General features: G+C 39.6%; 1 protein-coding gene across 3 annotated transcripts in view; it reads left to right on the top strand.

Annotated features, from left to right (window-relative positions):
* The window catches only part of LanB1 (laminin subunit beta-1), a 584100-nt gene that overhangs the window by 334965 nt on the left and 225313 nt on the right, over positions 1–23822 (top strand). For all 3 annotated transcript variants that reach the window (XM_067141389.2, XM_067141390.2, XM_067141391.2), the window contains exon 10: positions 15807–15995. In XM_067141389.2, coding sequence (XP_066997490.2) covers positions 15807–15995 — 189 coding nt within the window. The remainder of the gene's footprint in view (positions 1–15806; positions 15996–23822) is intronic.

The following is a 23822-nucleotide window of genomic DNA, read 5'->3' as shown; positions in this document are numbered from 1 at the left end:
GTTCACTAACGTAAGTTGTAGTGGACTTTGCTTCAACAGAACAGGTGAATGAACTTATCTTTCAACAAAGATTTCAAAATACCAACATCTGTCAACTACATATATCAAGCTTTCCTGGTAAAATCACATTGTAAGCTCAAATTTAAGACATTGTAGTACACTGCTAGCAGCATGTCAAACACGAATGGAAGTGATTTTGACTGCTAGCCAGAGAGGGGATAGGGATTGAGAATCAAGAGAATTGCATAGCAAGACAAAATGTAATTGAAAGTCACATTTTCACCATGGCTGCTCTGGATGAATGAAATTTCAGGAAAGAAAAGTTTAATAGAAGGAGGGTATTCATATTCATAATCCAAGAAAGAAACCTGGGACATATGAGCAAAAATTTGTCTTCAGACCTTTCTTGTGATGACAGTATTTCAAAATTGTGAATAACATCATTTACTGCCAGTTATAATTCAGAATTATGCTGTGTTCCAAGAAAAATACGGCATAATTGCAGGGGTGGATTCCTCAAACATAGAGAAGGAAAAAAGTGTATATACTCGTGTTCGGAAATGCATATTTTCTTGTCGTGGGCTAGTCCCTCAAGGGTTGTGGGCTAACTTGCATGCTTATACAGATGTATCCTGGGCGCCATACCATGTTCAAAATGTGCACCTTCTGCCATAACACAGACTTCTGCTCATTTTCGCATGGAGTTACGCATACGCTGGAGTTTGCTCGGTGTTGTATGTATGGTTTGAAAGGCCCTTTCTGCTATGAAGTGTTGCTTCATCCTCCGCAGGCATCTTGTACATAAACGACTTTGCGTAATCCCACGCAAGGAAGTCCAACGGATTAAGATCAGGTGATTGGGGAAGCCAAGCCATTGGTCCACCTCTAACTATCCAGTGACCAGGCTGACTTACATTAAGGTGTTCATGGAGATTGTGACTAAAATGTGCAGGGGCACCATCATACATGAAGTACAGCTCCTGAAATATTGGTAGTGACATGTCTTTTAAGAGAGTAGGTAACATGGTGTGTAAGAATTGCCTGTAGGCCTACCTTTCAGGCAGTTTGGAACTATGTAGGGTCCCAGCAAGCATTTGCCAAGGATGCCGGCCCAGGTGTTGATGGAGAACCTCTGTTGGGCGAGCCCCTTCCACAGTGGCATGCGGATTGATACCTGCCAATATGTGCTGGTCATGGAATTTTTGAATGCCATCGCGTGTGAACATTGTCTCATCAGACCATAATACCAACGCTGGAAAATATGGCTATGGAATGCACTGTTGGAGGAAACACTGGCAGACCATTAGCCATGCAGGAAATTTCAGCACCAGGGCTTGGATCCACTGTAGGTGGTACGGATACAGTTGTCGCCCGATTCTGACATGAGGAAGGTGCACCTGTCCCACATAAAATCCTTGTCCTGATGCGAGGATTCCGGTGTACATCCTCAAGAACAGCTTGAACATTGTTAGGGGTAGTGGATCTTGGCCGTCCTCTGGTGCCAGATGCAGGTGTGAAGCTGCTCTGTTCACGTAGGTGGTGAAGGGCACATTAAAATATTTTTCCATTGCGGCAGTGATGATTTGGATATCGTTCTTGGTAGAAACGTGCCTCCACCGCGTTTCCATCCGCCAACCCATACATGAAATGTATGTTCGACCGAGCTCGATAGCTGCAGTCGCTTAAGTGCGGCCAGTATCCAGTAAATGCTTACAATATAGTGATTATTTTAATCCACCTATCAATACAAATTGGTTTTGTGTTGCTAGTTCATAATACTACAATACGAATTTACAGGGACATGTTTCGCTTTATTTACAAGCATCTTCAGCCTACATAATTGTCTCAAGGTTAAGACCTGTCATTTGGATTGTTTTTACAAATTTTTTTCTTGAGTATAAATCCATGTTTAGTAATAATATTTAAAAAACACATTAAAAGTATGACAATATGAATTACAATGTTGAATTGAAGTAACCCTTAATTCTAAAATACATTGACGTCCAAAACATAGCAACTACAATTTAAAAATTTGGTTAAAATTGTTTTCACAATTACAGTGTTGAATTGGAGTAACCCTTAATTCTAAAATACATTGACGTCCAAAACATAGTAACTACAATTTGAAAATTTGGCTAAAATTGTTTTCACAATGCTGTGATTGATTGAATTAACTGTAATATGGCTTTAAATTTGAGTCATGAATATAAACTGAAGGTTAAAATATAGGAGCCATTTTTTCTAAAATCCATTGATTTCTGGAACACAGTAACTTCCGATATTGAGAATTTGGTTAATAATTGTGATCTCCAATGCAATTATTTAAAAACGACTATGATTTGACTCCATGTGTAATTTGAGTCGAAATGATATTCTAAAAATCAAGATCTTAGAACATTTGGAGACCAGCTTCTAGAATTTTCGAGGCTTGCTGCAGTTTGGTGATTTGATCAGTGAAAGTATTAGAATAATTAGTTCTTGTTTATTGCGACTTGAACATCCATTGGTAGCAGATTGTATTAATGTAGTTGTAGTTAAAGGGGGGGGGGGGGGCTTCTATCCAAATCTTGAGTAGCTGTTTGTTTCTTTCGAGGTAATAGAATGAGTGAAGCATCCCTTTGATTGCTGCTACAAAGTCTTGTGGTCTTTCTTATGTTACTGTGACTAATGTCTATGTCTCTGTAAATTCGTGTTGTAGTATTATGAAGTAGCAACACAAAACCAATTTGTATTGAATAGGTGGATTAAAATAATCACTATATTGTAAGCATTTATAGCAAATTTCAATACGGATCTAATCATGGGATTAGTTACATGTAACAGTATCCAGTAATCGGGAGATAGTGGGTTCGAACCCCACTGTCGGCAGCCCTGAAGCTGGTTTTCTGTGGTTTCCCATTTTCACACCAGGCAAATGCTGGGACTGTACCTTAATTAAGGCCACGGCCGTTTCCTTCCCATTCATAGGCCTTTCCTATACCATCGTCGCCATAAGACCTATCTGTGTCAGTGCGACGTAAAACAAAAAAAAACAAGTTAAAAAAATGCATGTCCGCATATTTGGGATTGGGAAACCTGCACATTACTTGGGAATTAACACAGCTGAATGAGCAGTTAGCCTCTTATCCCACGTATTTTATAACTCAGGGTACGTTTAAATAGCATAATTGTAGAGTAGTAATTTTATCAGTTGGTTTCCTGATTACAGTATTTTTGTAAGTATGTAAGGAAACTATAGTGATTAGAAGAATTTTTTTTAGTAATAGTGTACTATTATTAAGTCAGAGAGATAATGATTGTAAAATTATAAGATGGATGAAAACGAATGGAATAATCCTAGTAATGTAAGCAAGTACTTAGTTTTAGTTAGAAATATGTGTATACAAAAGTTACAGGAAAGGAAAAGTGATAGTATTTAGCTGTAATCAAAAAGTAGAAAATTATTGGAGGGGCAGTAAAAGAGTAGATAACAGTGGGTATTTTAAGTGTGTATTTAAGTGAAGTGAGGGAATTATGTATAAAGAAAATAAAGGAAGTGGACATGTGACACAGAGGAGAGTTATCGTGTGCGAGTACTGCAGTGTATTAGTGCAATGATGTAATGATATGGGGCTCTGTAGCTCAGCAGACATACAGGAGATAAGTTGGTTGAATCAGCAAACAGTCTTGGATAGACAAAACACGCTGATTCAGCCAAGGGTTAACATGTATATAACTTTTGCTGTTTGCCATGTGATCTGTAGTGCCATTATTAACCAACTATTCATGCAATCCATTATTTAGTTCATTCATAGGTCTGTTTTATTTTATTTATTTAGCATATGATGAATACAATAGTGTATACAATATGTACAACTACCATCTCAAGTTCATAACTAAAGTTCCATGTCAAAAGTTGAGAGCCAGAAAAGAGGTTTGCTTGAGACACAGTGTAAGTCCTCTTATAGAGGCTCTATAAGCACACAAAGGACACTCAAATGCAATGTGATCCACTGTCTGCTCCTCTTCTCTGCAGTCACATTATGGTGATGTCTTCCATCCCCATTTGAAGAGAGTTGCTCCACATCTAGGTCTGTTGCAAATGGAGTATAACTCTGTACAGAATTATTTAAAAAAAAGGAGGCGCAGTTGAAATTATTTGACTAGAGGCAGCAGTTGATCAATGGTGGACAGGCTAGGTTGGTGAGAAGGACCAGAGGGGCTTGTTGACGGATGTGTAGGTAGCAGGTATTTCCAGGTCCAGGGGCAATGTTGCATATTTTGGATAGGATGGAACGGATTTTGAGTGGGGTGATGGGATCGTCTAGAGGATGGTTTGTGAGGGTAAAGTTCATGGAGGGGTGTGAGTCGGGGTTGAGGAGGCTAGGTTTAGGTATAGCTGAGCGCCAAAAATAATGAAATTAGAGTCAGCATGCATGTTGAAATGGCATTTGAAGTGCTGGGCGAAAATCTCCAGTTTCTCCGATGTGTTGACAGGAGCAAACCCGTAGTGGATGATTGGATATCTAGGAATAAGGATAGATGGGTGTGGAGGGTGTCGAGTGTGTTTCACGTATGGGCCCAGAAATGACGGGCGTGGACTGCAAGCAGGTAGTTCCGGATGGAGTGGAGGGTCTTTCAATGAAGGTGGAGGAAATATGGATCGGAGAGCGTATTTGAGTTGGTGAAGGTAGGATTGAGATAGCTTTTTGTGGCTGGATGAAACAAGGGGAAATCAGGGTTGGGAAGATGAGCGGAGGGTGGTGGGGATGTGGGCTGAGGATCAGAAGTGATTGCAGATAGGATGTAGGTGTTTCAGGCAGTCTACGGATTGTTGGTCATTCAGTGGAAATGTGGGTGGGGGTGTGGGGTGTTCCAGGCCTTGGGATAGTGGTAGGAGGGTCAGTCTGCTTGGGTGAAGTTGGCGATTGAGATAGGGGGTGGGGAGGAGAGCGTTGGTTAGCAGAGAGAATTTGGAGAAGGACAGCGATGTGGACACTGCCGATACTTCGAAGTAGAGAAACACATAGAAGGTGGGTGTGGGAATTGTGGACGAACATGGCGTCTGCGATAGTGTTGGAGGAAGGCCGGTTGTGTCCTGGAATAGGAATGAGGGAGCAATCGATGTGGTTAAGAAAGTTCTGCAATCGTTCCATTTCAAGGTGGGAGTGGTATTTTAGATTAAGGTCTGCTAGAAGCAAAAATTGGGGAAAGGCATCACTATTATAATAATAATAATAATAATAATACAGTAAAATCTGCCTTAACGGACACCTCTCACCGGTGGACACCCCTCATTAGCGGACGATTTTCTAGGTCCGTAATTAAATGCCATGTTGTGTATGAGTAATTTACCCCTCTTATACGGACACCCTTTATTACGGACGCAGACACACAATAGCCACGAGAAACTCCAATTAAACCTCTCCTAACGGACACTTTCTTTTTAAAAAATACTGTATTTGTGACCTGTACAGTATGTATTCGCTTCCTTTTTACACAGGCGGTACTTCCAAGAATCGCAGTCACCGTAACTTTTGATCCAAGCTGTACACATTCTTGGAAGGCAACACTAAGCTACGCTATCACTTCCGGAAGTTGTGTGATCTGTCATGCTCGACAGCGCTGGAATTCGTACCTTCACTGTCAGGTTACTTTTCATTGACTCGTGGGCTTTTGATGTGTTCAGTTTTACATTAGAAAGTTGGTGTAAACGTGGGTCCGAGGAAGTTTTTAACTTTAAAAGAAAAGGTAGGCATAATAGACTATCATAAACGTGAGAAGTGTGGTGTGCGTAAACTGTCCGAAGTGTTTAAGATTGGAAAAACACAGGCAGCTGAAATTATGAAAAAGCAAGAGGAACTAGTGAAAGAATGGCATTTAAATGGCAACGAACAGCGCATTAAACTGTTTTAAAGTGGTAGTGGAGCTATTATTGACAAGGCAACACTAGAGTGGTTTGCTAAAATAAGAAGTCGGAATGTCCCTGTGTCAGGACCAATGATGCAAGCAAAAGCGTTAGAATTCGCGACAGAATTAGGTATTGCAGATTTCAAAGCCTCGAATGGTTGGCTAGAAAGATTCAGAAAGCGACATGGTATCAACTTCAGAGTGATTTGCGGAGAATCATCCAGTGTTAATATGGAGATTGTTGAAAACTGGCAAGAAAAAATACCTTCAATCATAGACGGATATGCTCTGGAAAATATTTTGAATGCCGATGAAACTGGAGCATTTTTCCGTGCTTTACCTGACAAAACTTTGTGTTTCAAAGGAAATCGTTGTACTGGTGGAAAAGTAGCGAAAGAACGTCTTACGGTCTTATAAGTTCAAGTATGAGTGGAAAACGGGAGGAGCCCCTTGTGATAGGAAAAGCTGCTAAACCAAGGTGTTTTAAGAATATGGACGTTACGAAGTTTGACATTGAATGGAAAGCGAATAGGAAAGCATGGATGACCAGAGAAATAATGACAGAGTGGCTAGGACAATGGACAGAAAAATGATATGCCAGGAGTGAAAAGTGTTGTTATTCTTCGAAAATGCAGCATCGCATCCGGATACAATTAAGTTGTAAAATGTGAAGATCGTTTTTTTCCCACCAAATGTAACATCTGTTTCTCAGCTGCTTGACCAAGGAGTGATCCAGAACTTCATGGTTATGTACAGACAGTTAGTGATGAAGCACATAGTATCAGAACATAACGGGAATGAAGTAACCCTTCAGACACTGACAAAGGGACTGAATGTTCTCCAAGCAATTTCGTGGATAACCAATGCATGGAAAAACGTTACAGCCTCAACAATTCGTAACTGCTTTCTGAAAGCTGGGTTTCCCGTTAGTGGCGGACGTCCCGAAATAGAATCAGGTACCCTTTCTGACAGCATGGAAACCACACAACAGTTGATTAATGCAGCAGGTTACAGTGTACAAGTGAACACCTATATCGAAATTCATCAGATATTCCAACAGTGGGTGAGAGTGGAGACACGAAAATGATTCTTCAGTCAATCCAAGGGAAGAAGGACAAAAATGAAGATTCTGATGAAAGCGCGAGTGAAGGTGCTGCTAATTATGACTTTGAAGAAAATATGGAAATTAATGTGCTGCCAATAACCTCGTACAGTGAGGCTCTCGGCTTTGTTAAGCAACTGAAAGAATTCTATTATAAACAAAACAATGAAAAAGGTGTAAATTTGACCCAGGATTTAATTGAACATAGTGAAAACATCATTGCTAAACCGAAGTGGACAAAACAAACGAACATTAAGAATTTTTTCAAGTGCTAATATTTTACTGTACTATGCTAGGGATTGCTACATCTACATACTGATTTAAAGTTTCAAAAACTCATATGTTCTTCTTAATTTTAACATGGTGAACGGTAATAGTGTACAGTGTGCTCAATAGAGGTTTTCCGTAGAAGTGTTCTTGTCTCTTTAATACAGTACATCGCAGCTGCAACAGCCCATCTACAACTTCTCATGTGAGTACCGTGTAGTATATTGTACAATACTGTATACAGTAAACAGTTAAAGGTACATTTGCGAGAATTGTTAACACATACTATACATGGGTTGTTGTGTTCCAACTTTTGTTTAATGGTACCGGTTTCATAACTTCTCTAGGGCGCACACCCCTTCATAACGGACATTTTTTTTGGTCCCGAAGGTGTCCGTTATAGAGAGGTTTTACTGTAATGGCATGTGGCCTCCAGAGAGGCCTGGTGCAGGTCTTTTGATTCGATGCCTGTAAGCGACCTGTGCTTCGTGATAAAGATGAAATGATAATGAAGACAACACACACACCCAGTCCCTGTGCCAGGGGAATTAACCAATTATGGTTAAAATTCCCTACCCTGTCGGGAATCAAACCCGGGACCCCTGCGATCAAAGGCCAGCACACTAACCATTTAGCCATGGAGCCGGACAAGGCATTACTAAGGTGGGATATATAGGCTAGTGGTAGTGGGAAGTGGAACTGGTGATAAATGGTGACAACATGTAGGGTTTGGGTGGGGAAATAAATTGCGGCAGTGATGGATTCAGGGAAGGAGAGAGGGAAAGGGGGTGTGTGAATGCGGGCATGGTGTGACATGCATGAAGCTCCTCGGCCAATGTCATGGTGGTGGCGAAAGATGGAAACCCCACTAGCAATGGCCCTATCCTTATCGGTGTGGTGGTGGCATATACATGCTTGCAGATGTCAATTGGCTGCCATCTAGGTAGTGGTGGGGAGTAGGATCCTCACCCTGAAGGTGGGTCCTGGCAAATTTCTGATCGGAAAGCCTTCCGCGACGGAGACACCCTCCGCATTCAGTTCGGAAACAATGGTGTCTTCTGTAGTATCCATGTCCACTCCCCAGATAACGCAGGCAGATCGCTCGGTGATTTCGACCATCCGGGCTGGGCGAACCATGGTCCTCCATTCTCCTCACTGGCTTAGTGGATTCGTCATTCATAGGCTTAATAGGTGATATTCGCAGTTCCGGATTTATAGTTTCATTGCTTGCCATGGCAGAATTTCCCACTTGGTTGTCTAGAGGTGACAGGACAGACGTTCCCCTTTGAGTATCTTCACTGGAGATTAATTTAGTTAAACTACTTGGCATAACTAAGCACTCGAAAGGTTCTTTTTGATTGTTGTGAAATGTACACGAATGAAGAAATTATTTCATTCCCACCTCTAATAGTGGTGGGGGTGGATGGCCCATTCAGCTAGATTAGTAGCTCTTTGCCCTTTGTAATATAAGAAAACTGTAGAATTTATTTATTTGGTGAAGTATGTGTACTATATACATATAATGAAAGATTGTTTTATTTCATTGGCACAGAGGCAACTGCGACCGACAGGACAAACCCCAAGGAAAGGCCTGCAATGCATCCTCACCCACCAGAGCAGAACACCAACAAACACCCAGTTTATTGATCATAAGCACATATTACAGGTTATAAACATGTAGAACAAATAAATATTTACAAAGTACAAGTAAACATGTTGTCACAGAGTGCCAAGATCTGTGGGGAAACAAGTTGCATGACGAGTTTGTGTTGAGTGTAGTGTATGTCAGGAAAGTCCATTGCCATTTGGGAACATATGCCACTCATTACATAATGTCTGTCTTGTCTCTTTCACAATGTTAATGTGCGACCAAACAACAGCGAAATACACGTTCTTGACAAGAATTTAACACAAAAATCTGAGCTGTGAATAAATAAAATAACACTTGTGTCCAAATGTTACATAAGCAACACAGAAACTTCACGGCTCATAGTTGTATTAAAAAAAGACCTTATTGGTGCTATACATCTTCTGGTACAATAAAACAGACTGATTAACTTTGAGTAAAATTTTGTTATTAAATTGTTATTTCCATGATCCTGATTTGTGAAAGAGATTTATTGTTAAAGGTGTATATTAAGATTAGTAATGACACTGATAAGAAGTTATGATGATGATGATGATGATGATGATGATGATGATGATGATGATGATGATGATGATGATGATGATGATGATGATGATGATGATGATGGTGGTGGTGGTGGTAATCACATAAGAATTGTTTTATTATTATTATTATTATTATTATTATTATTATTATTATTATTATTATTAGAGAGCTATAATTCATACAGTTCAACTTGTGAGATTAATATAATCTAAGATATGCAATAGGAAATATAGGGCATGTACTTATGCATAGTGCCTGAAGACAAATTCTGACTGCAGGAGATTCTCGTAGGAAAGTGACAGAACACAGGCCATTGGTAAACATTGTTTTATTATGGTATAGACAGTAAATACACAAGACTGCGTACAAAGGACAGGTCTCCACTGGTTACAGACCTTCGAAATAATCACCCAAGGTGTCCACTGTGCGTTGCCAGCGGTGGGGCAGGCGCTGAATACCATTCGCTGCATGTGTATCGCTAACGTGTGACTCCTCTCTCCGAAATGCTGTTACGATGTCCTCTTTATTAGCAAACTGCTGTCCATGTAACGGCTTCTTGACTTTGGGGATTAGATCATAGTCACATGGGCTCAGATCAGGTGAATAAGGCGGGTGTGGAAGAACCCTTCATCCCCACCGTTGTGACGCTCTCACTCACACACTGAACTTGGGGGCATGCTTAGACCCACACTGTTGTTTACATACACCATCTAGTGGCATCATACGCAAGTACATACCGTACGTTTCCAAATGCATATCTTAGATTTTCCGTGTTGTCTCCTGTTCGCGAGAAAAAAAAAAAGTTGCCATGACTTATGACTCGACCTATGCAATTGGTTCCTCGGGGTGGATTATGTGAGACTACAAAGGAGGGTGAAAAACTGTTCTTATAATGATCAGCAAAAATATCGGCTTTATTAGTGAGAGGGGTATTGTGAATGTGAAGTATGGGATAGGTTGGGAGGGGCTTCCTAGTTTTCGTTTGTGTGATAAAGGTGGTTCAGAAATGTCTCAGGGTCTTGATAGTCATCAAGTTCATTGCATCTGCCTATCCATGATTTAAGTTTGATTGCTTTGATATAAGATAGTGCGCCTGTTGTTCTAAAGTAGAGGGGTATCTGGTACGAGTGTAAACATGATAATACTGTAGTCGTGGGATAGTTGTAGTAAACGTAGGGCTTTGGGTGGTATGGGTGGCTTGGAAGGATGATAACTATGGCAGAGAAGGTGAATATTATCAGCCATTATGATAGCCTGTTCGATTTTAGTAAATTGAGTGCGGAGATTAGTATGGATGTGGGAGTGGGTAGGTCTTCTAATAGGTCAGTTGGCATTTGTAATTGTTCTAGTTTGTAGAAAACATCTTGTAGGAGGCAGCCATGGGGCTGGTTGGTGATGATTTGGGAGGAGTCCTGCAATAGTAAGGAGGGCTGGAACGTGGTCACTACCTATGTGGAGAAGTTTCTGGACAGTACGGGAAGAAGCTAGGGATGATGAATGAGAATGTCAGGGGTAATGTTGGATATGGATAGGGTATGGAATGGGAAGGGGATATTTATGCCCTGGAGAGTCTTACATAGGTTATTAGATTCCGCAAGTTGTGTTTGAGTATAAGAATTAATATCGGTGAGAAAAATATGATGATTAAATGTATCAGTAAATTTAATAAAGTCACTTGGGACTGGATATCCTGATGGTAGGTAAGTAGTAGCTATTACTGTTGATTTTTGAGGGGTGTAAATTTCTAATATTCCGAAAAGTTATTGACGAAATTAAGCATATGTTGTTTAACTGTTAAGTCCTTTCTGACACCAATAGCTACGCTGCCCCGACCTCGATTGGGGCGGTCAGCATGAAATAAATTGAAGGAGCTGATGGTAGGATTTTGTTGTGGTGTCAGAAATGTTTCGTTAAATACAAAAATATCTGGGGCATAATGCAAAGGGAGGTATCAAATAGCGGCCTATTAGCTCTTAACGATCGAATGTTGACATAATAAATCTTAACCTTTTTAATGTATAAATGGAATGGTAATCAGGGGGAAGAACGCAAAATGTATCTTGTTCCCTGAGTATGTAATATCCCCATGTGTATTGAGGACAATTCTGGCCGCTAATTGTATTTGGGAAAGGATGTGAGGGTGGTGGATAAGAAGGACAATCTGTAACACAGTTATTATGAAACTAATAATGTTTTCAGAACTCAGAATAGGAAAGGATGAGGAGGGGGCAGGAGTAAGGAAAGTCCTGTGACATAACGGGGATTACGTTCTCAGGCTTGAAAGGTTTACGAGTAGGTTTGGTTTTGCATTTATAACTGAAAGCTGGGTGAAGCCTTAGGTGAAGCCTTATTTGCACATTGGTTATTGGAATGCTTCTGTCTAGAACAGATAGCACATACCTCCGGCTGAATGCAGGGCTAGCCGGGTGGGTGGTCGTACTTCTGGCACTTGTTGTAGCGGATCTGCTGTGGTAGTGATGACCGGGATGGCTCCATTTGATGGCACCATCCTTCATCAGCGCGTCCAATGAAGCCACGTCCCATGATAGGTTCCGGACCAAGGAGGTGGGCCCGTGTTGATTCTTGATGCGGACCACCCTGTAGACTTGGTGGCCTTCCCTCTGGAGGTGGGCAACCACTTCATCCTCAGTATAGTCCTGGTCAATTCCATATGCAACCACAGACAGGATCGGTGCTGGGCGGGATGGTGGCTCCAAGCATCTGGCTGGCTGCTGCTAAGTTAGATTGGTAGCCTTGGCATGTTTATCCAGTTGATGAGCCCCCAATGTTGGACGTGAAATGGTCATAGAAAGGCTTTGATGTTTTAGAGTTTAATCCTTCTTGAGTCAGTTGGATCTCGAAACAGTAATCCTCAGGGTTGGTGTGAAGCGAGCGATGAGTTGGTATATGAATTTGATGTTGTCTTTGTCCATATCGATGTTGTTGAGTTTGACAGTGTAGAATGGGGTAGGTATCTGTTGTGCTGATGTGAGTGTAGTGGTGGTACTGCAATTACATATGTAAAGTGATAATGCCGGATTCTGAGCTGCCTGTGCACAGCTGCATATATGGCGCTGGATTTTGAGCAGGGCCGGACAGGTTGATGCCAGCTGCGTCGTTTCCCAATGGAGATATCCCCAGGCCATCAGCAGGTGACAGAGGACGCTAGAGGATGGGTGGATGCGACTTGTACGTAGACCCTGTGGTGCCATCAAATGTTTGGTCAAATGTGGTGTTACAGAAGAATGCTGAAGGTGAGATGGATAGATCAAATCACGAATGAAGAGATACTGAATCGAATTGGTGAGAGATCGATTTGGCTAAATTTATAATACCAATATAAATGGTCCGTTATTGGACATTATAAATTTTCCAGCTAACTCATTCCTGGTTGCCAGCGTTTCGCCCTCGTGTACATATGCTCACGACAACTGTATTTCAATTAATCCATCAAAATCTAAAGCTATTATTTTTGGGCAGATGAAACAAATCAGTGCGCTAAAAAGAAAAAACATTCCTCCACTAACTTTATCTGGCAAAATTATTCCGTACGAAAAATCTGTAAGAAATCTAGGTATTATTATAAATGAGTCTTAACTGGAGAGAGCACATGACCAATGTATGTAGAAAAGTGTACACCTCCCTCCACCCACTAAAACATCATCAGAATGTGCTGCCACTAAACATGAGAATTGGGTTTATAAATACTCTTATCCTCCTTATATTTTGCTACTGTGACGTAGTACTAATTGATGCCACGAGAGAACAACTAAACCGATTACAACGTGCTATGAACTCTTGTATTCGATTTATTTTTTCCTTATGCTATCATGTTCATGTTACCCCTTATTATTGTCAACTTTCCCATCTAAAATTTGAACAGTATTGAAACCTCCATGTGGCAGTATTAATATGTTGAGCATTAAACGAGAATATCCCATACTACTTATCTTCACACCTGAATTTATTTTGAGTATTAAACAAGAATATCTCATACTACTTATCTTCACAACTGAATTTCCTTTCCTCTTTCCACCAGCATAACACATGCTCCAGCAGCACACTTGCTATCCCTCTCAGCAGGTCAGTAGCATATAGCGGTTCCTTTGTTGCAAATGGAGCTAGCATATGGAACTCTCTCCCCCATAACATTAAAGTCATAAAAAGCTTAAATCCTTTTAAGTCATCTTGCCGTGAGCATCTCCTTGATGTGTGTCACCAGGTTGAATGAATCTTGTGGTGCGAATGTGTGTGTGTGTGTGTGTGTGTGTGTGTGTGTGAATGTACATTTACTGTGTTTTTGTAGTTTCTAATATTAAGAATATTTTTTGTTCTTATATTACGTTTTTTTGTCTCGTGTTACTCTAGTTTGTAATGGTAGTTCCTAAGATAAGATTAAGAATATTTATTTTGCTTATGTTATTTGTGTTATGATACTTCTAGTTTGTAAGATAAGATTATAAATATTTCTCTCATATGTACAATGCTAAAAATTGTGGTTAAGTGTAAGAGAGGACCACGAGTCCTAATTTTGCCACTATTAATGAAGGCAAATATAATAATAATAATAATAATAATAATAATAATAATAATAATAATAATAATAATAATAATAATAATAATAATAATAATAATAATAAAAAACATTTCTTTTTTTTAATGATTGGTTTAACATCGCACCGACACAGATAGGTCTTATAGCGACGATGTGATAGGAAAGGCCGTGGGGTGGGAAGGAAGTGGCTGTGGCCTTAATTAAGGTACAGTCCCAGCATTTTCCTGGTGTGAAAATGGGAAACCATGGAAAACCATTTTCAGGGCTTCAGACAGTGGGGCTCGAACCCACTATCTCCCAGATGCAAGTTCACAGCTGCGTGCCCCTAACTGCACAGCCAACTCGCTCGGTTATAATATTTTTGTATCAGACTCTATTATATCTATTAAATACTGAAACATTGTCTCATCTTTTTTTGTTAAAATGGAGAGCTAGAAATTCTTTTCTTTAAAGTGATTATAAAATGCATTCACTATGTTAAGAGGGTTAATTTTTATAGGTAGAAGCTTACTTCAGAACGAACCTACATAACTCAAGAATCCTCACAGTGCTGTCTCACTCTCTCTCCCTCGCCCACTTCACCTTTCATCACGCCAGCAGTTCAAAATAACTTCACTCTGATTGGACACTGACGACCCCCACCCGCACATCTTTACCGCCCTGTAACTCGTAGATACATGCTTGATAGGATGTAATATTTGAGGGTTTTATATATTCCAGTGTGCTCTTTTGAATGGTGTATAAATCGGTTTCAAGTTTTCTTAACATTGATTGATGGTCTGTTGTGAGACACACCCTGCATCCACTGACCAAATGTACACGTTGTCTCCAACGTATTTGTTTGGAAACCACTGTCAGCCATTTGTGGGTTTTAACAGACTCCGTTAAGCATTGGTCTTTTTAGCAACGATAGGTACAGTTGATTAGTGTTAGATTAGTGTCACGCCATGAAAGTGCAGAAAACATGTCAGCTCACGGCATTTGATGGTCCGATAGACAGGTAGTTTGATATCTCAGAAAATATGCATTTCCGGACACCTGTGTATATATACACTTTTTTTTTTTCTTCTCTCTATGTGAGGAATCTACTGCTGCAGTTATGCCATTCCCCCCACCCCCTGAAAACCTTTTATGTACTATGGTTCCTAACTAGCAGGGAAAGATGTTGATCAAGAGGAATCTTGGCAGGTAAGTAACTTAGGGATAATGCAGGTTACACCATTAGGAGAATAGACTGTATCAACTGGGGAGAGAGAATCTGCTGCTGTGATATAGAACACTATCACTTTTGAGTCTTAACACAGAGGTTCAGTATAGAATTTGTGTTCTTATGACATTAGTGTTATGCTCTTTACACAATATTTGTTTATGATAATGGTGAAAAGTTCATTCTTCCACTGAGATTATTGTTGGTTCTTGTCAATGATATCATATTTGAGTGAACTAGTCTTGAAGTTCAGAGACTAAATGGAACATTTCTCTGGTTGATTTCTAAGAAGCATTTGTTTGAAAAAATTAATTGAAAGTTGCAGATTTTTAAAATTAATTAATTAATTTATGGAATACCGGTACCCAACAGTTTTGAATAGATACAAATTTATAGTTGAAATATATTTTGTGATTATAGAGTTTAAAAGAGCCAGGAGTGGTTTCAAAATGACTACAAATGATTAAAACTAGTATATAATGGCAGAAAGTGATGGTTTTTCCTTGCCTTGTTATACAGTGCACTGTGTACCTCTTTTCCTGTTTTGGTTTTTCATATAAATTTGTCATTCTGTAAACTATTGCAGAACTATTTTAGATTTTATGTCTTTCAGAATGCAACTGTAACAACCATGCAGCAAGCTGTCATTTTGATGAAGCTGTGTATGAACTGACTGGTAAAGTGAGTGGAGGAGTTTGTGATGGCTGCCAGGATAACACCATGGGACGAAATTGTGAACAATGTCGAGACTTTTACTACCAAGACCCATCAAGAGATATTACCGATTCAGATGTCTGTCAACGTAAGTTATTTATGATGTGTTCTTGGTATTTAGAAAAGTTGTGTTGTTATTTGTATTTTCATCAATGAAATGGTTTAAGTAAAACAAAATCTGGCTAGTTGAAATATGTTTCACCAAGCAACAAATTTCTATGTTTAAAAAAATGCTATAGCTTTTAAATATTGTAGCGATAGAACCAACTTTTGGGTGGTTACGCCATGTGCGTTCGCAGAGTTTTGCATAGACATGCCATTTGGGCTCATCAGTTGGATTGGTACACTTCTCCAAGACTCTGCTTAGCAATGGCAGATAGATTGACTGACTGACTGACTGACTAAGGTTTCCATTCCCCACCCTGGTACAGTACTTGGGATATTAACATCATTTAAAATATTTTTAAAATTTTTAGTTTTACATTCAGGTATGAAGTTCAGAAATTTAACGTAGTACTGATTAGAAATTTTTCATTGGTTCCTGTGCCGAGGTACTCTTTTCTGAAGATAAGGTGGCAAAGATGTGAAGAATGGCATATAATATCCCTGACCCACTCGCAAGCCTACATTTAACAGGATGCAAGTCCATTCAGTGATTACAAAGACTGTAGTGGATGGGATTTTATGATGTAGTTGCTTGAGCTCAGGGGGTTGTGAATGTGTTCAAACAAGGTTTCCAATGGTGTAAAGTTGAAGCGCAAATTTAGGTCAGAATGGGTGGTTAGAAAGTGAAGATTGAATGTTTGATTTTCTGTGGTTTGTAAGTGAATGATAACTAAGGGTCTGTTGTAGGGGTGGATATTTAGTAATGAAATGGTGGGAAAGCGAATTAGGTCCTAGACTGTAAGTGATTGAAAAAATGGAATGGCTAGGTGATATAGGTGGATCAATGGTTCTGATAGAGACTGTGAGGTTTGGTTGATTTTGAAGAGATGCGGGGCGGCGACGGCAACGGCGAGAACACACTGCATAATTACCTCCACAGGTATGGCATTGGCGGGGTTGATGCATGTTGGGACACCTGGGTGTAGAGTGAACTTGATTGCAATGGCCACATTTAGGTGTCGTGGCAGTTCACTGAATGGTGGTATGATTGTTGTAGATGAGACAGTGCTCAAACCATATGGCTTGTGGAGGTGGGGCATGAGATGTTTTCACTTTATGGTGATGTTTACGGATGAAGACTCCGCTGGCCAAGGCACGGTGGACATCTTCGGGCGATGGAAGAAGAATTCTCACCATATAGGTCGGACCCGTGGAGTTCTTGATTCTAAGTGCATTCTTGACTGGAATGCCATTCACATTGAGTTCTGAGATTGTGGTTTCTTCTGTAATAGAGGGGTGAACACCTTGTATTACATAGCTGAGAAGGCGGTAGCATTGTGGGGAGGATGGAATTTTGATGGGTAGGGGTGAAGTAGATGAAAGGGGGTACTTGATTCAAGTTGGTGAGCGCCCATTGCACTGATGAGTTGAGAGGCCATGGTGTCCCATTAAATTGAATGATGACTCCAGTTTGTTTTTGTCGGATGTCCTCTATATCCTTGCGGTCCACCCTTATGGAAAACCGGGAAATGTCAGGGAATTTGATAAATAATGGGAAAACTGGGAAATGTCAGGGAATTCAGAAAAATATATGGAAATTAGTTCTTCTGCCAGATAAAATTGACATACCATATTTATCCATGTAATTGAAACACATTTTTCAGTTTTTATAACATAACTTAAAAAAAACAAGTGTGATCTCAAATGTGAAGTAACCGATAGCATCAATAGCTATATGATCGATCTATTGATCGATCAAATTTTCTATGTTTTGATCTGCTTACTATTGAATATTCTGTGTTGTTGGGTAGTGGCGAGCTTGATGAATTAGGCCTATATTGTGTTCTGAGTTTTTTGAATCGCTTAAATACATGGCTTCCTTTTTATTGCTAGTTGCTTTATGTCGCACTGACACAGATAGGTCTTATGGCGACGATGGGACAGGGAAGGGCTAGGAGTGATAAGGAAGCGGCCGTGGCCTTAATTAAGGTAAACCATCTTCAGGGCTGCCGACAGTGGGATTCGAACCTACTATCTCCCGAATACTGGATACTGGCCGCACTTAAGCGACTGCAGCTATCGAGCTCGGTACATGGTTTCCACAACAAAATATGCATATAGACAAAATTCCACAACCCAACGGATGACTGTGTTTGTTTACTATGTAATGATGTGTGCGATAGTTACTACCTCGTAAAATGTAAAAACAGACAAAAAACACTGACTAAATACAGGAAAGTGTGAAATTCATCACTTAAACCTAATACTCATTCGAGTGCTCATGATTATTATTATTATTATTATTATTATTATTAAATGCGCTGACGTAGGTAAGCCTTGTGTAAATGTGTAATGTATCATTCGGGCCGCTCCATGTTGAGTTTCTAACCTATCTTTCGTGCGAGGGGTTCAGAAGTTTTGAGGCATGACTAGAGCTTGTAATATCACGTGCAGAGTTTCTTTGTGCTCTTCACTTCTGTTTTGCTACGTTCCTGCAAGACGTGCTGATTATACACATTATTCAGGTTCAAACGTATTTCCTTTGAAATATAGTGCTATAAGATGGCTTGAAAACTTTGAAAGTCATTGAACATGCTATAGATATCCTACCTAATTTGACAAATATGTGGAAGGAACAAACAGAGACAAGAAAATCCCAAACTGTAACAGCTTCAAAGTAGTATCAACTTTTCTTAAAGATAAGCTTCTAAAGGCCAAGTTGTCATTTTTATTATTACTTGTTGGAGACTTGGAACCATTCCTAAAACAGTTTCAGACAGATCTTCCATTTATACCACTCCTGTATGAATCTTTCACTGCAACAAGAAAAATGTCCTGAGAAGGTTTGTTAAGGATAAATCACTGCAGTCTTCAGAAAATGTCCTCAAAATTAATTTAGACAGGGAAGACATTCTTCTGCCTGCATCTAAAATTGACATAGGTTATGCTGCTAGAGTAGCATTTTGTGGCACTCCTGGATTAAATGAAAGAGATATATTAGTGTATCGTACAGATTGTCTAAGAGGAATGGTAGTTTTGTGCAAGAAGTTACTGGAACAGTCACTGCTGGTATATAAACTGACTAAAGGAATTTCTTGTTTCGATCCAAGTGTAGCCAAGCAACCTCTAAGCAGCAGACGGCTAAAGATAACTTTAAATGCCTTTGTTGAAAACGAGCAGGTAATGAAGCTGATCATATACAAAGGGAGTTCGCTTCTGTTTGTGGGAATGATACTTTCAAAGAAGTAGTGAATTCTTTGTCTTCTAAAGATGAGAGGTTAGATCACTTTCGGCTCAGCACTGTTTTGCCAACAGTAAATTTGAAAACAGAAAAGTTGGCTTCATTTCTCAAAATGATACTAATATTGTTTCATGTAAATGCTTCACTTGAATGTGGTTTTTCTGTTAATAAAGAAGTGATAGTAGAGAACATGCTACAAGAATCCCTTGTAGCTCAAAGAAGAATATATGATGCTATCTCAAACCTTGGTGGAATTGAAAAGAACATGCTCCTTGCTGCAAGGAATGCTCTTGCTTTGTATGTTCAAAATCTAAAAGGAGAAATGTGAAGCATTGGAAGTAGAAGATTCTTTGCAATAAAATAAGGGAAAGGCCGCTTTGTTGTTGAAAGAATTGAGAAACAGAAGCGGAGGGTGATGGCAGAAGCTCAACAGTCGTTGGTGGCTATAGATGAAGAAATTTCTTCACTGTAGCAGTAATGGTAATAAGTTTTTTTAAAATCTTAAAGTGAATTTAATTACACTAAATTCAACTTCCAAGTTTTGAAGTTTAATATGCACATTAATTGCTCATTTATTTTTTCAAAATATATTTTAATATTACTGTCATAGCTCGAAACTCCTTTTTAATCTTATTTTTTGTCATTGTGTGTCGGGGAAAAAATGATTTTTTTTTTGGTCTGGAAAACAGGGAAATGTCAGGGAATTTAAAAATCTGTTTTTGGCAGACACTGTTAAATCTGAGCAGGGAGGAAAAAAAGGCATCAGGAGATTGGGTGGGGTTGGAGAGCTGAAATGAATGCATTCCTGAGGGGGTAGGAAGCAAATGGGAATGATTAATGGGACATCTTTTTATTGTTATTATTATTATTATTATTATTATTATTATTATTATTATTATTATTATTATTATTATTATTATTATTACTGTTTTGTTATTGTTATTTACCACAAATCATACAGATTATATGGATGGTTTAGTACAAAAGGGCAAGCCCCATGTACATTAGTTGCTTCACAGACCTACTAAGCTAATATATACAATAATTACATTATTCACATATTTACACCTGTACAGTAATTCATTCACTTGATGACTTTTTCTTTCCCTTTCACTCCCTTCCACAAGAGATTTGCATCTTTTTACATGGTTTGTAAACTGCGTTAGAGGCAAGACTTTTATTGTAGGTGGTACCTCATTCCAGAGGTGTGTGGAGTGGCCATAGTAACTGGATTGGTACGAGGTGGTGCAGGCAAATGGAGGGACAAGATTAACGCCTCTGCGGACAGAGAAAAAGGATAGGGAAAGGCGGCAAAATGGGTCAAGGTGGAGGGACTCCAAACAGGAAAACCATGGATTAGTATGGATCTTACCATACTGAGGTAGGCTGTTCGTTGAGCCCCCAGGAAGCCTTTTAGGTTCCTACTAAGAAATCCCATGACTTTTATTGCTTTTCGCCTTGCCTCCTCCGTCTGCAGGTTCCATTTCAAATCCCTAGAAATAATTAATCCTAAAAGTTTGATGTTTGCACACTGCGGTATTACATTCTTATTTGATTCATATATGTTCTCTATGCAGTTTCTTGATGTACTTATCCTAATATATTTACATTTATTTACATTTATGTTTAACCCATTCATGGAACACCATACAGATAATTTCTGTAGGTCTGATTGTAGTTTTCGACTTTCTTCTATATTCTTTATACTTTTATACAGAACAGTGTCATCTGCATATTGTGCCATGTGCGCAGTTACACATCCGGGAAGATTGAGCACAAATAAGATGTATAGCAGGGGACCGATCACAGAACCTTAAACTACTCCTGATGTCACTTTGGTAGGTTGTGACCTGGCCCCTTTGTATATCACACACTGTGTTCGCCTTTCCAGGAAGGATCTCACTCACATCAATATTCTGTCTCGTATACCGAGCTGTTGTAGCTTTAACAGAAGTTGTTCATGCGGCACTTTGTCGAAGGCTTTGCTTCAATCAACTGACAGGCAGTCTACCTGAATCACTGCCAGTTATCAACGACTTTCGTTAAGAAGGTTGCAAAAGAACTCCCCGGGAGGAATCCATGCTGAGTATAGCCGATCAGATCTCCTTCCCGTAAGAATTTAAAAACGTTCCTTGCTACTAATCGCTCCATACTTGTACAAATGAGTGATGTTATTGCCACCGGCCTATAATTATCAATGTTATCTCTTCCTCCACTTTTGAAAATTGGTACTACTTTTGCGCGCTTCCATTCACTGGGTACACAGCCACTGTTAATTGATAAGTTGAACAGGGTGCACAAGAAGGGGGCTAATGCTTCAGCGCACTGCACTAAAATAATTGCAGGTATGTTGTCTGGCCCGGAAGCAGCATGTGGTCGAGTCTTTCAAAGGCTGTTAATTACCTCGTACTCTGTGAAGTAAAGGTTGGAGAGGGAGAGGGGTGATGGCTGAGTTGTGTTTGGGTACATATTTGTACTTTTCTCTGGCTCATTAAAGTTTCCTTTAAATTTCTCCCTGAATGCTGTGGCAATGGCCTCAGGGGAGGCAACAGTCGTTCTGTTAAAGTAGAATGCACTCAGTGCTGAGTTGCCATGTTTTCTATTCAGAAATTTCCACATGTCTTTGCTGTTGCCACTTATCTCGTTTATGTACTTTTTTGTGTTCTTCACGGATGAGTTGCTTGGTTGTGTTCCTCACGCATTTATATTTGTTCCACATAAGATCACTTGTATCCTGCTTCCATTTCCTGTAAAGAGCGTTCCTTTTGCGTATCATTTTCATTATATCTTTTGTGATCCATGGAGAGTTTATCTTCGTACCGATTTTTGCATTAGGCATCGCTTCGTCAACACAAACTTTCTTGCCATCTAGACCACACGGAATTGATGTCCACAGAGTTTAAAGATAATGGGGAGGGTAGATGTTTTCTGTGAAGGTAGGATAGTAGTTCCCAGTCAGCTTCGTTGTAGTTATAGACTTCTCTATTACACTTTTTTACTAGTGGTTTCGTGTATGTTAGGGTGGCTGTAATTGCTAGGTGGTCGGAAAAGCCGGGGATGACTTGTGTCTTCAATACTGAGGATGGTAGGTTAGTAGAGAATAAACTGTGCGGTTAAGAGCGCACCTGTACCTTAATTAAGGCCACGGCCGCTTCCTTCCCATTCCTAGGCCTTTCCTATCCCATCGTCGCCATAAGTCGCCATAAGTCGCCCTAAGACCTATCTGTGTTGATGCAACGTAAAGCAAAAAAAAACAACAGAAAAGTAGGGAATAAATCTAGTATGGAGCTAGAGGTTTTGGTTATAAGGGTTGGTTCAGTAATTAAGTCATCAAGGAACAAGTCATAGAATGCTGTAAGGAATGTTTCTGCTAATGGATTGATGGAATAGGCAGGTGGGGGGGACGATTGCACTGCCAGTCAACTTCCAAGTTAAAATCCCCAGTTATGTATATACCTTTATATTGGTGTTGGATATTTTGTACATGGCTTAGAGACAGTAGTAATTCCTCATTGATGTCATGGGGGGATTTCAGAGGTCTTTTACTCAAAGTGGGGCTGGTCGGCGGAGTGCAGCAGGTAGAAGGGTGAGCTGGTTAGATGAACACATGACAACTCGCTAAGCTTGGGGCCAAGGGAATGCCTGAACGAATTGCATATAAATAACAAGCAAACATAATAACACATAATCAAAGTAAAATAATTACTCACATTGTCACAGAAGATGTTGAAAATGTCCTCCACCTGCATCTACATATTTCTGGCATCGTCTAAGGAAATTTTCATTCACACGCATTAGTTCATCTACTGAGAGCCTAAATTTCTCTCATATTTTGAGTTCATTTAGAGTGTGAGGGTTTGTTGCATAAACAATATTTTTCAATTTTCCCCATAAATAAAAATCGCAAACCGTATGATATGGGGATCTTGCGGGCCACAGTGATTTACTAATTACCCTGTTGTCGAAAATTACCTCAATTAAACTTAGTGACTCATTAGCCGTATGCACGGTTGCCGAGGCTTGCTGGAAATATCCAGACTGGCATTCATTGTCCGTCAATTGTTCAAAAAATGGTACGAGAATGTCATTTCTATCTCTCTGCCCATTGATTGTGGTTTAAAAAAATATAGGCCCTATTATCCTGTGTGCAGTTACTGTCGCCCACACTCCCATTTTCACGTCGTGAAGGGTTGTTTCATATATGAAATTTTCAGGTTTTTCTGAAGACCAGTACCTGTTATTCTGACTTGAAACATGGCCACTTAAATGGAACCATGCTTTATCAGAAAATATTATTAATTTTGGATCAAGTACCCCATCATCAACACAATTTACAATCCAATTACAGAAATTTACCCTGCTCTCATTATCACGTGGACGCAACTCTTAAACAACAGTGATCCTATATGATTTCAATTTTAACATTTTTGTAGCTCGCTGCATGGTGGCAATTGAAATTTGTGTTTCCTGCAAAAGTTTTTTGAGCGATTTTATAGGAGTATGTTCTAATTTTTCACCTACCTCGCTTAATTTCTCCTAAGTAAGCACACGCATTTTTACTCTTCGCTT

This window comes from Anabrus simplex, chromosome 2, assembly GCF_040414725.1.
Source record: "Anabrus simplex isolate iqAnaSimp1 chromosome 2, ASM4041472v1, whole genome shotgun sequence".
NCBI lineage: Eukaryota > Metazoa > Arthropoda > Insecta > Orthoptera > Tettigoniidae > Anabrus > Anabrus simplex.
This window is presented reverse-complemented; position numbering and strand designations above follow the sequence as displayed.